Below are 13,770 nucleotides of genomic sequence, written 5' to 3'. Positions count from 1 at the left end.
AATATCGGTTTAACAACATTTTCCTTACTACCAGATCTTGAGTAACACCACCTGTGTGGTGCATAAAGGTAAGAAACACAAGGTAAGAAACACAAGGTGAGAAACACAAGGTGTAAGAAACGCAAGGTGTAAGAAACGCAAACATTTGAGATTTTTTGCAGGTGGATGTGTCTCATAGATAAAAAGTGCAATGCATCAATCACTCACACAGGTGAGCCACACACCTCTCTATGTGCAAGTACACAGTGAGAAAGATTTGACTGTCAGGCATTTAAGACACACCTCTCTTGCTTATATGAAAGTGATCAGACTATGCTCACCATAACATGGTGCTGAAAGTCTTTGAATCCTGACATCTACAGCTGCTGTGATGAGCTATGAAAAGTCTCTTTTCCCAAAGGCTAGTTGTTCCATTCCGTTTTTGAAGAGATTGTAAGAGAGCTCCTTCAAGAAACTTCTCTTGAATTTAATTCTAGACTAAAGAGAAGTTAGGAGACTTGCATGTTTCTGTAATTTGAGAAGGGAATAGAGAGCATATGGATTTTTCTATCCTTCATGGTCTCCCACAGGCACACATACATATGCATATGTGTACAGCTCTTATTTATGTAAGTTACATATGTCCCTGTGAAAAGATTAACTCTAAGACATCTTGAAATATTTTTGTTCTTAATAACAATAGAAATTACAGTAAGTGAAAGCATTACTGGGGCTAGACAGGATTTTTACTTAGTCCGTTGGGTCACTTCTGATTTTTTTGACAAAATGCTTTTTTAACAGCATGTTTCAAAATCTGAGTATCTCCTGATTTTATGTCAGGAGTATTTTTTTTCTAAAAAGAAAAACTAACCTGAAATACATGCATATAATGAATTCTCTGTGTCCTCTTATCTGCTGTTCTTTTACACACAAAAAAACCCCCCACCCACAAAAAATACTGGCCCAGGATGGAAACACACTAATACAATACACGGAGTCTAGCATTTCAAATAATTTTACTCAAGATGATGTGAAACAATGACAGTATGCTTGGACAATATGGAAGCAGTTTGTTACAAAACCCAGCAGCTAATTTAGGGAGCAACGCAGACACCAGTAGTCTCGGAAAAAGCTCTCAAAGTAATCTTCCCAAATACGTTGGTATTTAGGCACACTAGGAATTTTATGAGAATGGAAAGAAATTACAGAAATTTTACTGCACAGTGTTGTTACTTTCAAAACCTTTGTATTGGGACATCAGGCACTAATTGTAAGCATGAATATACACTTCAGACAAGGTAGGCAAATCCTCTATCCTGAGGAGTATCTGCTCACAAAGAAATAAAATCACAGTGGGTGGAACCAGGGGTCGTACCCAGAATTTCAGAAAACATTCTGGCTTAAGAAGAATATCAATTCTTCTAGAAAAAAACCCCAACTTTTTCAACCCCTCTAAAAGTTAGAAGGGAACTTTTACCAGTTTTCACAAAACTTTAATGTTTCAGTGCACAACCAATCAAACTTTACTCCCTTATTTCAGAAAGTTATATGCTTTCAAGGAAAATGAATGCATACAGAAGCATCAACCAACCTGATATTTGCTCTTCTGGAACAAAACAAATACTTTAAATCCATGATGCAAAGTTTTTCTATAAATTTGTTATTCAATTAAGATTCATCATCAAAATCTGTAAAAATCATCAGCAAAGGTAATGGAAAGGTCCAAAAGTTGACCTTTGAGTGATAAGTACAAGGTAGGAATTAGGAATAGAAAACAGAACATTAAAAAACACCAAGTAGTGAGATACTGGACAGTCTGTTACCTCATCATCATCTGCATCATACTGTGCATAGTGCTGCTCCAGCAGTTCTCTCTGGCGGCGTTCTTGCTCTAGAGTTTGGCTAATCAGCTGCGCAACCTCACTCACTTGTCCCGGTTTTTCTCGTCCAATTACAAACCTATACAAAACATTAGTGAAAAAATGTTACTCCTACTGTTTACTGAAGTTCTGGGGGTTTAGCCATTTCTAGTATAGAGGGTAGCCTTTTTCTCCAAAGATATGTAGTTTTGATTGTTTCAAATTTTGTGTGTTCTGTGAATGAGATTTGTCACAAGGGCACTGTGTGCAGTAGGAGAGACCAGACCACGACAGGTCTGGCCACATGACAGGACGGGCAAAACAGAAGGGACCATTACAAGCCTCCAAGTTTCAGTAAAGTATAATTGTTCCCATTCCCCTTAGAGCCACGTATTTTCCAGAAGGCTACAGAGGACCAGACTGTTATGGATCCACAGTAAGAGCAACAGCCCACTTATGGCAGCTTATAGTGAAAGGAACATGCACCAGAATAACTCCTTCCCACCCTGACTTACAAGTTATCTTCCATTTCTGAGCTTTTATATTTGCCTTCCTCCGGTCTAGAAAACAGAATCTATTTCCACATTTTAAAATCTGACAGACGCTATTTCCTTAATTTAAAGCTGCATTTAAATCTGTCTTTTATTTCATGAACGCCTGTTGCTAAGGAACGTTTCCTCCACTGTTAGCTACTGCAGAACACTGGGTGCACACTTCCTTGGCTTAACAAAACACAAGGGAAGTGCCTCTTTCTTGGTTGAGACTTACAAGAATGCTTTTCAGTGTTGCTTTCAGCAACTAGAACCCAGATTGGTTTGGATTGTAACCCTTTGGGTTTTTTTCCAGCACAGTGGCATAACCATATTTAGATATGTTGCTATCTCCAGAACTAATCATAAACACCCATTACACAGTACCAACACACTGTGAACTACTGAACAAAAGCACAATTTAAAGATGTCAAGCTGAAGAATTATTTTTACAAGGCTAGAAAGATAATTAGGTAATTACAGATGAAAGAAGTATTATGTTGAGCTGAAAAGCACAATAAGGTGACACTGAGATACTGGATATAGTAAATTACTTGTTTCCACAACATTTGGCTCAAATGATGAATGTAATTTATTACTTGAATGAGAGGCAGAAATGTGCATTATATCCCATGTCTGAATTTTTTTTTCATTAGTACTGCCTTTCACTATTAAAATCCCTTGGGATTTGCCATCCATGTGTAAGCCAACTTCCCAACAGTGGATGACCCTGGGTCCATTTCCTATGACAAATAATTTTTCAGATTCTATGAAGTCAGGCACTACAGAAAGGACTGCAATTCAGAGATTATTTCAACATCATCGAAATATCTGACCTACTAACTACTTCAGAAAGGATAAGAAAGGTGAGAATGAGTGACTCCATTTGAAATAATGGCACAAGGTGCTCTGAAATTATTTTGCAAGAAAGTGTCTTAGCTTGAAAACGTCAATAGAAAATACAGCAGAAATTAGAAGAGAATCAAGGCAATAACATCAGCATTTTAATCCTGATCAAAACAGATCACAGTCTGGCACTCATATCCCACTATTACAAAATACATTAGTTCTCAGTAATGATAAAGACTTTGGGCTGAAAGAAAAAGAATGTTTCTTCATGGCCCCTACACTTCATCTGTTCTGCATACTGACTCACAGACAGATCCTGTTTCCTCTAAATTTTGATTTTAGAGCCAAGTATTACAAAGACTAAACCAGTCATGTTTGCAGACTCAACTGGGACGAACAATGAACTTTTGAAATTACTAAAGAAAGTGAAAAAGGATTTAACCCTTATCTGCTACTTGTTTGTCCCCTCTAATGTAAAATCAAATTAAAAGTAAATATGGAAAAAATAATTTATATTAAAAAAGCAAAATTATATATTAATATATTATTTACACACAGTAGAGACAGCACCACATTTGTAAACATCTGAGGGAAATCCTCAATGTGTAAAGTTATGAAACCACATCACAAAGTGATGCATCACAAAGTGATGAAAATATTGGATTCCCTCTGGAACTTCTGCCTGGTAATCCACCTTCTTTGGAAAATACAAGATTCAAAATACTTCAAACAGTCATCTTTGTACACTAAAAGCTTAGAATAGACAACACATAAAGCATCCAAATCTGGTAATTCCTGATAATTTAGAAGTGGTTTTTGACACATTAGACTACAATGCAGTAATATTTCCAAACAAACAAAATTAGGATGCAAAAATATGAAGCCGTATTAATTCAATTTTTCTTCTCATGCCAAAGCCACTCAAAGTTCACAGTGATGTGATTTTCAAGGCTTGAATCACATGTAAAAATGAAGAGTTACTCAGTGATATCTGAAGCTGTCAGACGACATCCGAATAAAGTCTCCAAGCATTGACAAAGTTTAAAGCAAATGTTTTCCAAAACAGAAATATACTAGTAATGTTTTATCTTCCTAAAATTTATTGCTTTAGAGTGAGACATATCCAAAATAATTTTTAGAAGCATTCAATGTCTAATTGATGTCAGTTCTAGACAAAGAATTGTGAATTTGGAAAAGGGAGTACTATGTTCCTAGCAATTACAGCTTTTACAAACTAAACCAAACCTTTTGTCATTTTACATTCCATGATCTTAAGAATACCATGAATATAATTGAGATAAAGTATAAATTACAAAGTTACATTTTAAAGAGAGAGGTGAATAAAAATAACTTAAAAACCATAAAGCACGGGCAGCTATTAAAACTCTGAGCATTAATTAGATACTTATTCACAGAATAGTTTTAAATACAAGAACTATCATAGTCAGAAGTGTTCAAATATGAGAAAGAGACATAAGGCTGTGATTCACTGACCAAAAAATCAGTCACTGAACCTAATACACACACTTCAACAAAGTAGCTAATTATATATTTCAAATCACTTTGGCTCAACAACATCAATCACATGCATTTCAGACTTCAGTAATTTGTCTAGAAATATTATAAGAAAGAACTATACATTCTGTCAGCAATATTTTCTTTGAGAAGCTGGTCATGTTTTTAGATATGAGACAAATGAGCATTTTACAGCCTTTAAACCACATCACAATAATATTCCCCTAGATTATTAAAGCCAGCAAATGCAAAATAAACTCCAGCAAATTTGTGATACAGCCATCACTCTACTAAATCTTGGCTCATTACTGACTTTTTCTGAAATCTACAAAAAAAGAAGGAAGGAGAAGGAGAGAGGCAGGACATGAACTGCCCTTGATAGTCAAGAGTTACATGCAATTTAGCTGAATTACCAGCTGTGAAATATTCTTTGTGGTTGTGGTTAAAATTAACAGGGATGGATCTAGAAATATAATTAATATTTTACTCGAGAATAGATTTTAGAATATCTAAAAGACTTATGTATCTTGAGAAATTGCAAATTAATTACCGTAGTGGTAGTTAAGAAAAACATTCTACTGAAATTGGCAGCAACTCCTACATTTCCTGCCATCCATGAATTAAATATTTTACAGCACACCTGATACAGAGCCTTCTGCATAAGTCCAGCTTATTAAAAGAGGATCTGCAGACCTGTACTTCTTATAACAACTTATTGATTTTTTAATCAACTATGGGAACCAGAAACGTTATTATAAAAATTGATTAAATTAAAAAATATTTCCACTTTGAAAATAAGTGGTACTTAAAAAAAAAGTGAAGGCACCAAATCTCTGATGCGAAACTGATGCTCTGCAGTACACACTTTCAGTGAAATGAGTTAATGATTTCTCCTGAAAATACTTCAGTGCTCAGTTAAAAATACATTAGCACGGTTTCCTTAAATCCAACAAAAATCAAGTAGGAATACAGCAAACACAGTCTAAGAAAGAATATGGCATTTGCTGTAACATTATTCAAAATCTTTTCTTCCAGCCTTTCCTAAAATACAGTTTGGTCCATAAAAATGTACAGTAAAATTAATTCAGGGAATTTTACAGTCAGAAGCCTGATCCCTGGCACTGTTCAAGGCCTGCTCTAGTGGAAGGTGTCCCTGAAAACAGCAAAGGGGTTGGAACTAAATGATCTTTAAGGCCCCTTCTAATTCAAACCATTCTATGATTTTTAAAATAGTTTTCCCCTGAGCTTTAAAGTCTGAAGCTACTTCAGCTACTTCAGCTGTTTATCTAATTTATTTCAGGACGTCTTCAATTACCTACTCTGGCTGTTTCCATTAGGTTAACAGCCACGTAATTAATCCAAAGTGCTAAAAGGGGTGTTGAACCCTGTTAAAAAAGCAGTTTTATTTAGTCTCAGCAGCACAAGCTGGAATTTATGTGGTTACAATGAACAAGATCAACCTGTCCCAAACAGCACTCTCAAATGCAGAAGTCACTTACTCCACATAAGGAGTTCACAACCTATGAGCTTCCATTACACTTCCTGGTAAGAAATGATCTGAAACTCACAAACACTCTTTGAGTAATTTCAGTTGGAAGGAAACTGGTACAACGTAAGACCCTGACTTGAAAAGATGGCCAACTTTGTCATGGCCTCAATCAGAATTACCCTTGCTGCAACTCCTGCTCATTGCCTGTTATTTTGTCCCTTTGTACTGAGAGTATGAAGAATCCGGGTTTATCCTTTCTACCCCATGGAAGGTAGTTGAGACAGCAGTAAGACACCTGACATCCCATTCTTTTCTTTCAGCTGAAGACGTTCTTTTTCCACCTCTTCCCAGGATGCTCCCTGCACATCTGCTGTCTAGCTCACAGTGTTGCACAGAAATGCTGCTCCAGATGCCAGACTCACATCAGCACTTGCCTCTTAAGGTTTCTGTCAGGCCATTCCTGCAGGTTGTTGAAGATCCTGCGATTGCATCCCTGTGTAACCCAATCCACCTCATGTGCAATCTTATGTCAGTAAATCCGCCCAGCCCAACCCTGCATCAGAGACAGGCATGTGCACAGCAATCTTTAAAGCTACTAGCTGGAACCAAGAGGATTGGTAGAGGGAAATAAATTTGCCTGCAGGTAAGTGATAAGTGACCCAAAACTAAGTGAAGAACTCTACCTGGAGATCAGCACCCAAAGTAACATAATGAAGTGACGACCATCAGTGAATGAAAGTGGCAATGACTGAGTGAAGTTATTTAAGGTCACATAAGAAACATCTAAGAGGGCCATCTGTGTAATATCTAGTGCAGGATGCTGGCTGTGTGAAGCAAATAGAGATAAGTAGACTTTGGGAAAAGCCTCCAAGCACCCTGGAGATTGGAACTGTTGGGCAGAAGTTCTGCAGCCTCTATCCTTGTCCCCAGACCCAGTATGAAGTAAAATACCCTGAATTTAAAGACAGACTGCAGGACTTCAATTTACCACTTTGGGTTGGAAGGGAACATGCCATGAGCAGGGACACCTTCTACTAAATTAGGTTGCTCAGGGCCCCATTCAACCTGGCCTTGAACAGTTCCAGAGATGAGGCATCCACAAATTTTCTGAGAAACCTGTTCCAGTGCCTTGCTACCCCACGAGTCAAGAACTTCCTAATCTCTAACACAAATGTCTCCTCTTTTAGTTTAAAATCATTCGCCCTTGTCCTACTACTATCCATGTAAAAAGTCACTCTGCCTCTTTTTTGTAAGCCCCTTTTCACTACTGGAAGATACTATAAAATCTCCTTAGAGTATTTGCTTCTCCAGGCTGAACAATTCCAGCACTCTCAGCCTGCCTCCAGGAGAGGTGCTCTAGCACTCTGATGAACTCTGCGGCCTCCTCTGGACCCATAGCAACAAGTCCATGTCTTTCTTGTGCTGAGGACCCTAGATCTGGATGCAGCACTGCAGGTGGGGTCTCACAAGGCAGAGAAGAGAGGCAGAATCACCTCCCTCACCCTGATGGTCACTTCTCTTTTGGTGCTGCCCCAGGATGTGGTTGGCGTTCTGGGCAAACAGTGGTATCAGTGGTACTGGTGGATGAGCAGCAAAATCACAGATCAAGCATCAGAAAAGTCTCAGCAGACTCTCCAGAGCATCTTGGATAGAAGCCCCTGATAAACTCTGCTACCATCAACACTAAATGGATATTGAGTCAGACAATTAGGAAGTCATGTAAAAAACCCACACAATAATATCAATGCACTTAGATTAATTATTCCTCCAGAAATCAATTGTAGTCTAGGGCCTCACTGACACATTAGCTTTACTCAAGAGTACTTCAAAATTAGCCAAGGGATTCAATGTTTTGGCACCTCTCCAGATTCTGGTCCTTACATTGCTCTGTTCTTCTGAGAGTGCACTTTAAGAATCAATTCCATCTCTTTCCAGACAGCCTGACAGTGTTCCAACACAATCCTTCCTTGAATACAGGGTGATAATTTAATCAGCGTTTTCTATAGCACCACATGATTCTTATGGGAATAGCCACTTCAAAGAAACACATTTGTAAATCTGTGCTTTAACATACCTGAATGCAGTCACCTCTGTTCAGAAGGTACAAGTGCTAGCAGGCCATGCTTCTAAACAAAACAGATTGCTTTCTGAGGTGAGATCTGTCTTCCCTCACCCTCACCCTTGCTGGCATCCAGAGGGAAGAAATACAGGAAGAAAATACACATAGGTCACAAGTAAGCTTCTGAGTTCAGACCATGTCCTTAATCTGGATGATTACACGATCCAGATTCCAGCCAAGACAGACCATCCTCACAGCACAGTCCAGCTAAATGCTCCTACAGCACCATCCACATAGTTTGGAGAGTTATCCTGCAAGGAGGAACTGCAGGTATTTCTGCCCAGCTGTCATGAAGTTATATCCCATTAATCCAGGTGTACCAAAACTGTGTGGGAGCTTCCACAAAATAGTGTCTTGGATGAAGGAGTAAAAAAAATCAGCTAAATAAACATATGAATACTTCAGCCACAGAGTTAGTAGTTTATGTTTAGATCCAACCAGATTAAGAATGAACTGATTCAAAATCTGTCAAGTTGTTCCTTTTTCCAGGAAAAGAAAAGCTGCTCCTAATGAAATCCAGCCCCACTGAACCTTACTCATTCATGTTATACTTAATTCTAAAAGCCATGCTCCAACACCTAGAAAAATAGTTTATAATTCATAAAAATATTTAAATGAATATTTCTTTATATATTTCACACCCAAACATATAATCTCTTATCCAAAGGTACAAATATTTTGAGAAAAAAATTGCCATAAAATTCAAATTAGCAAGAACTCAGGACACAGGAGTTATGCTAAGGCCAGTAAATTACAGTGCCAAGGAATGCTTTCCAACTACTAATAACTGGTCATCATACTAAAATCATATTACATCACTGAAACAGTCTTGGAAACAGTTTGACCCAAGTTAACCAATATTCTACTAAAGAATACTCAGACACAGTCCAGGAGTTAGAAAAGGCTATGAGTTAGCTTGGGTGTTTCCAGTGGACAATTTGGAGCCAGCCTGCTCAGAAAGGTACAACTCTTTAAGGGTAGGAGCACTGACCACTCTGGTGCCAGCTGGCCTTAGCACAAAGAACAGTCCAAGGCACAGCCTGTCTACTATGCAGGCACAGCCAAGGAATATAAACCAGCTAAGCAGGGATGAATGTAGTCTTATCTCACCCATGCTAAGGGGTCAGAGGACTTGAGCAATTTTTCATGTTCAGCACACTACTCCTGGTAGTCTCACAGGACAATTACCAGTGCTCGTAGGAGTACTTTGCAGAAACCAGAAAGAAAATGTACTGTGGAATCTTTAATATAACCACAGTGGATTAAACAGGAGAAATTTACACTACATTGGCACACAGCACCACACATTTAGTTTCTGCAGGATCCACAATTCAGGTTAATCAAAGCAGAAAGTGCACCAAGAACACATGGCTTCTGAAGCAGCCCAGCATGAAGTCCCAGCTCACCAATCAGCATTGCAGAGCAAAGGGTTTTTCTTTCCTTCCCTTTTTATCTCCTCAGCTCTCCCACTTGGATTCAAGGAAGAAGAAATAGACAAGGAAAGGAAGAACAAAACCACAACCCCCAGCCAGATAACATAACCCAGCTCTCTGAAGCAGACAAGGAGTGTGGCATCCTTTGGTTTGGGTCCTGTCTCATTACCCATTAATTAGCAGTCCTGCCTCTACCACAATGTGGATCTGGCACTATGGAGAATGCCTGCAAATTTTAAAGGACCCAGCTGTTTCACACGTACGACCACAGGCTACAAAGTCAGAAAGAGCAAAAGAAAATCTGCACAGGCACACGCACTAGGAGGAGAGAAGATTATTACCTAGACAAAGGAATCACAACAAAAGCATGCTGTTCAGTGTTACTGTCAACAACAGCATTCCCATCAGGGCATACTGCTGCTGGTTAGGTTCAGACTTCATCTGTCCCTTACACTGTCTTAGCTCTTGCAAAGACCTGAGTGTATAAACTACCTTTCCAGATGCTGTGGCAGCAAACAAAATTAACAGCAGGCATGCAAATAGTATTTTTAGAAAGAGTCCATTTTTCAGACAAAAATCAGCTCAAGATGGGGTAAGGAATTAGCAGAGGAAGGAATAAATGACATTTCAAGTTGGTGTTAATGAAAAATGGATTATTTTTCATTTTCACCCTTTAATTGCTCCTTGTATAAGCGCTACATAAAAGTAAAAATTTGTGTGAAAGACTGCTTTTCCAGTTTAGTACAAGATAAAAAAATAAGGTTGTGAACTAACTGGGAGTTGAGACAGAACCTTACTTTGAATTCAAACTTTCCAGATAAGAAAAAAACAAAACATGGCAATAAATTATTCTTTATTAGAACAGAGAATAGTTTATAGTAAAAAGCCAGAGGGCTGGATAGTTGCACTGCTGTTGTTAGAACATACTCTTTAATGATCTAGAAGATTAATTAGACACAGCAAAACTGGCTAACCAATTATTTAAGATGGAAAGACTTTGATGCATTTCAGCAAAATTTAAATAAACAAAAGCAGGCAAACTCATTGGCAGGTTAGAATTAATACAATTAATAACTTTCACAGCGATACAAGCCAAGATAAATCAAACAGGTTTTGCACAGGTTCTGCGTGGTTCCCTAAAAAAACCCAAGAACTGACTCAGAAAGCACCAGGAGAGCACCCGCTCAGTGCCTAGCAACAGTCTGGAAAGCTGAGAAAATGTTTAGCCACATTCATACAACAGGATATGGAAGGAGGACACAGAATTTAAAATTTGCTTTTCCAGTAAAACACTGAATTTGGTTAACTTCCTTAAAAGAAACCTTTCAGAGAAAAATAATAATGCTGAAAGCATAGAAGCAGCATATGAGAGACTGGAATTTTCTGATGATTCTCTCATGCAAGACCCTTTCTCCTTATCAGTGCAGTGAGTCTTCCAAGAACCACGACCTCCTTTCCTGGGACCCTGCCTCTCCCAGAGCTGTGTGAACACAAATCTTTGTATCCAGTAAGTATGATAAAAGGATGAAGTTTTCTCTATGCAAGAGCTAGGGTTTTTTTTCTCTTGTGAGTAGGTTCAAGAAAAAAAAATAAAATTCCCTGGAGGCACACAGCTCCTTGCGTTTTCTCAGGTGGAGACTGTGGGGTCTTCCAAAACCTTTCGTTATGATCAACAGGGGAAGAAAGTGTGGACACAAAGGCTTAACATCACCCAAGCAGCTTCAAAGAACAGGTCTCATACTCAACATCACAGTCCATGTGGAGACTGTAAACAAAATAATACAGGATAAACTCCAGGACAGGACAGGATTCCCACTGTCAAGCTCTCTCCTTATCCTATCTTTTATGACTGCAGGCACCACTTATGAACTTCAAGCTGATAGATTACATCCTAAATGGGGTCAAAAGAAGCACAGAACAATTAGTGGTATTAGTGTGGCACTGCCCTCTGAGCCATTAATCTTGGAGCAGGGACAACACTCAGCAATATTGAAAACAACACACATTTCAAATCCCTCCTGTATATAATCAAATTCTGAAATCCACTACTATGAGATACTAGTATACTAAGCAGTTATGTAAAATTATAAAGAAGACTTGATATTTACATCAATTGAAATAGCATTCATAGTTGTATTTGCCTGATTAGAGTCACGAGGACACTAATTCTCATCTCGAAAAACAGAAGCTGATTGCCAGCCGGGATTATGAAAGAATTCCATCTCTTTCCCTTGCCTCACAGGCTACCAGAGTAGCCTGTGTACATCTGCTGGGTACTGATTATCTTCCCAGAAAACATTATAAGAAAGAATCATTTCATTTATTATCACTGTAGAAGTCAAATTGGTTGAGCCAATGATCTTTCATTGTGGTTTGATGACTCTGCTGGATAATCCAATACTGCAAACAATGGATTAAATAATTTTAGATGCTTATGTTTGTTCTTCTTTCACCTCCTCTCAGCCTCAACTAGAACAGTTCAAAAGGTAAAAGCTGTGTCTTCATTTTCACAAATTCTTTACTGTGTCAGCTACAGACAGTCTGGATACATTTTTTTCTAGTAGAAAAATTGCAAAAATCTATTCTAGGTCAACGACTTCCACCGTCAGTATCATTCAAAGTGTTCAGAAGAACACTTTGAATGTGTTCAGAAAATGTTCAGAAACAGGAAAAATAAATCACTAAGTATTGGAATTAGGCAAGCTCTCTGAAGAGGCATTGACTGCATTTATCGTGAAGAATTAAGAAAGTTGCTTTAATGTCATTCTATTCGTGAGTGTCCTTTCTTTACAACTGATCTCACGTAATAAACCCTGCTACAAAAACCAGCATGCACTTTGTCTAGATTAAGCACAAAACGACTTCAGATATGTAATGCTGTGGGATATAAATGTGAAGTAATGTCAGTAAAAGGCACACAAATCTCTGTGTGTAAAGGCCACCAGGCAGAAGAAAGACACAGATTTTGTATGCTATGATAACAAAGAGAACTTTGCTCATTAAAGCAGTTCTATAAACCCCATCGAGCTGACACTACTGAATAGCAGATACACGAGTAAGTGTGAACATGATTCCTCCCGTGAAGGAAGGTTTTGTGAAGCTGCCTTGCCTTGGATCAGGTGAGGTGTGCTTGTACACTGCCTGCACACTGGCAGCTCAGCTGGGACATCCTCCACAGGAGAGGCGGGATGCGATTATAGAGCAGTAACCTCTCTCCCCTGCCTCCCTCAGTGACACGGATCATTCATGGCAGCTGCCACGGGAATGGTGCATTCAGAGGGCAGGAGCACTGCTCCCTGCACTGCCAAGAGGCAGGAGCTGACAGCTGTGGGTAAGAAAGGGGGTTTGGCCCAGCTGACCCTCCCATGTTGTCCCTAATGTTGTCCCTAATGTTCAGGAGCAGTTCAAGTGCAGAGGCTGTCACTGTCTGCCAAAGAGGGTGGAGATGAGGGATTCCCCAGCCTAGCCCTAACACAGCAGGAAAGAGCATCTGTCAGAAACCAATAGTTCTCTCCACAAAACAAACAGCAGGCAGGGCTCTTATGTCACATATCAAAAGAAAAACAGTCAGAAAGTTAAAAATACCTTATTTCCTTTCATATCTAAATTCATCAGTATTAGCTCTCACTTTCTTTACAAGCAAATGTTCAAGCCCATATTGAAGCCAAAATGTCAAGCATCCTGAAATATCTGTCTCCAGAAAACAGCTTTCTAGAACCATTTTTTATTACGTGCAACTAAACCCAGTGTAGAGCATCAGGTGACAAAACCATCCACGACTAGACCAGAAGCTAAGCAGGAACCTGTGCCACACAAGGCTTGGCTACCTTGTCAAGTCTCACTCCCAGCCTACCAAAAACCAGGGTTTGTGGTTTCTCAGCTGGCTTGCATATAGCAGAAAGCAGTCTTTCTGAGCATTTTTTCCATGAAGTTTAAAATGAAAAAAAAAAAAAATTAAGGAAGTTGCAACAAATTCTACCCATTTCCTTCCTCTAAT

General features: G+C 38.8%; 1 protein-coding gene across 2 annotated transcripts in view; it reads right to left on the bottom strand.

Moving 5' to 3' along the window:
* The window catches only part of PPP1R9A (protein phosphatase 1 regulatory subunit 9A), a 130,273-nt gene that overhangs the window by 36,802 nt on the left and 79,701 nt on the right, over window positions 1-13,770 (bottom strand). For both annotated transcript variants that reach the window (XM_066317509.1, XM_066317518.1), the window contains exon 6: window positions 1,803-1,938. In XM_066317509.1, the coding sequence (XP_066173606.1) occupies window positions 1,803-1,938 (136 nt within the window). The remainder of the gene's footprint in view (window positions 1-1,802; window positions 1,939-13,770) is intronic.

This window comes from Sylvia atricapilla, chromosome 1 (genome assembly GCF_009819655.1).
Source record: "Sylvia atricapilla isolate bSylAtr1 chromosome 1, bSylAtr1.pri, whole genome shotgun sequence".
In the NCBI taxonomy this organism is placed as follows: domain Eukaryota; kingdom Metazoa; phylum Chordata; class Aves; order Passeriformes; family Sylviidae; genus Sylvia; species Sylvia atricapilla.
This window is presented reverse-complemented; position numbering and strand designations above follow the sequence as displayed.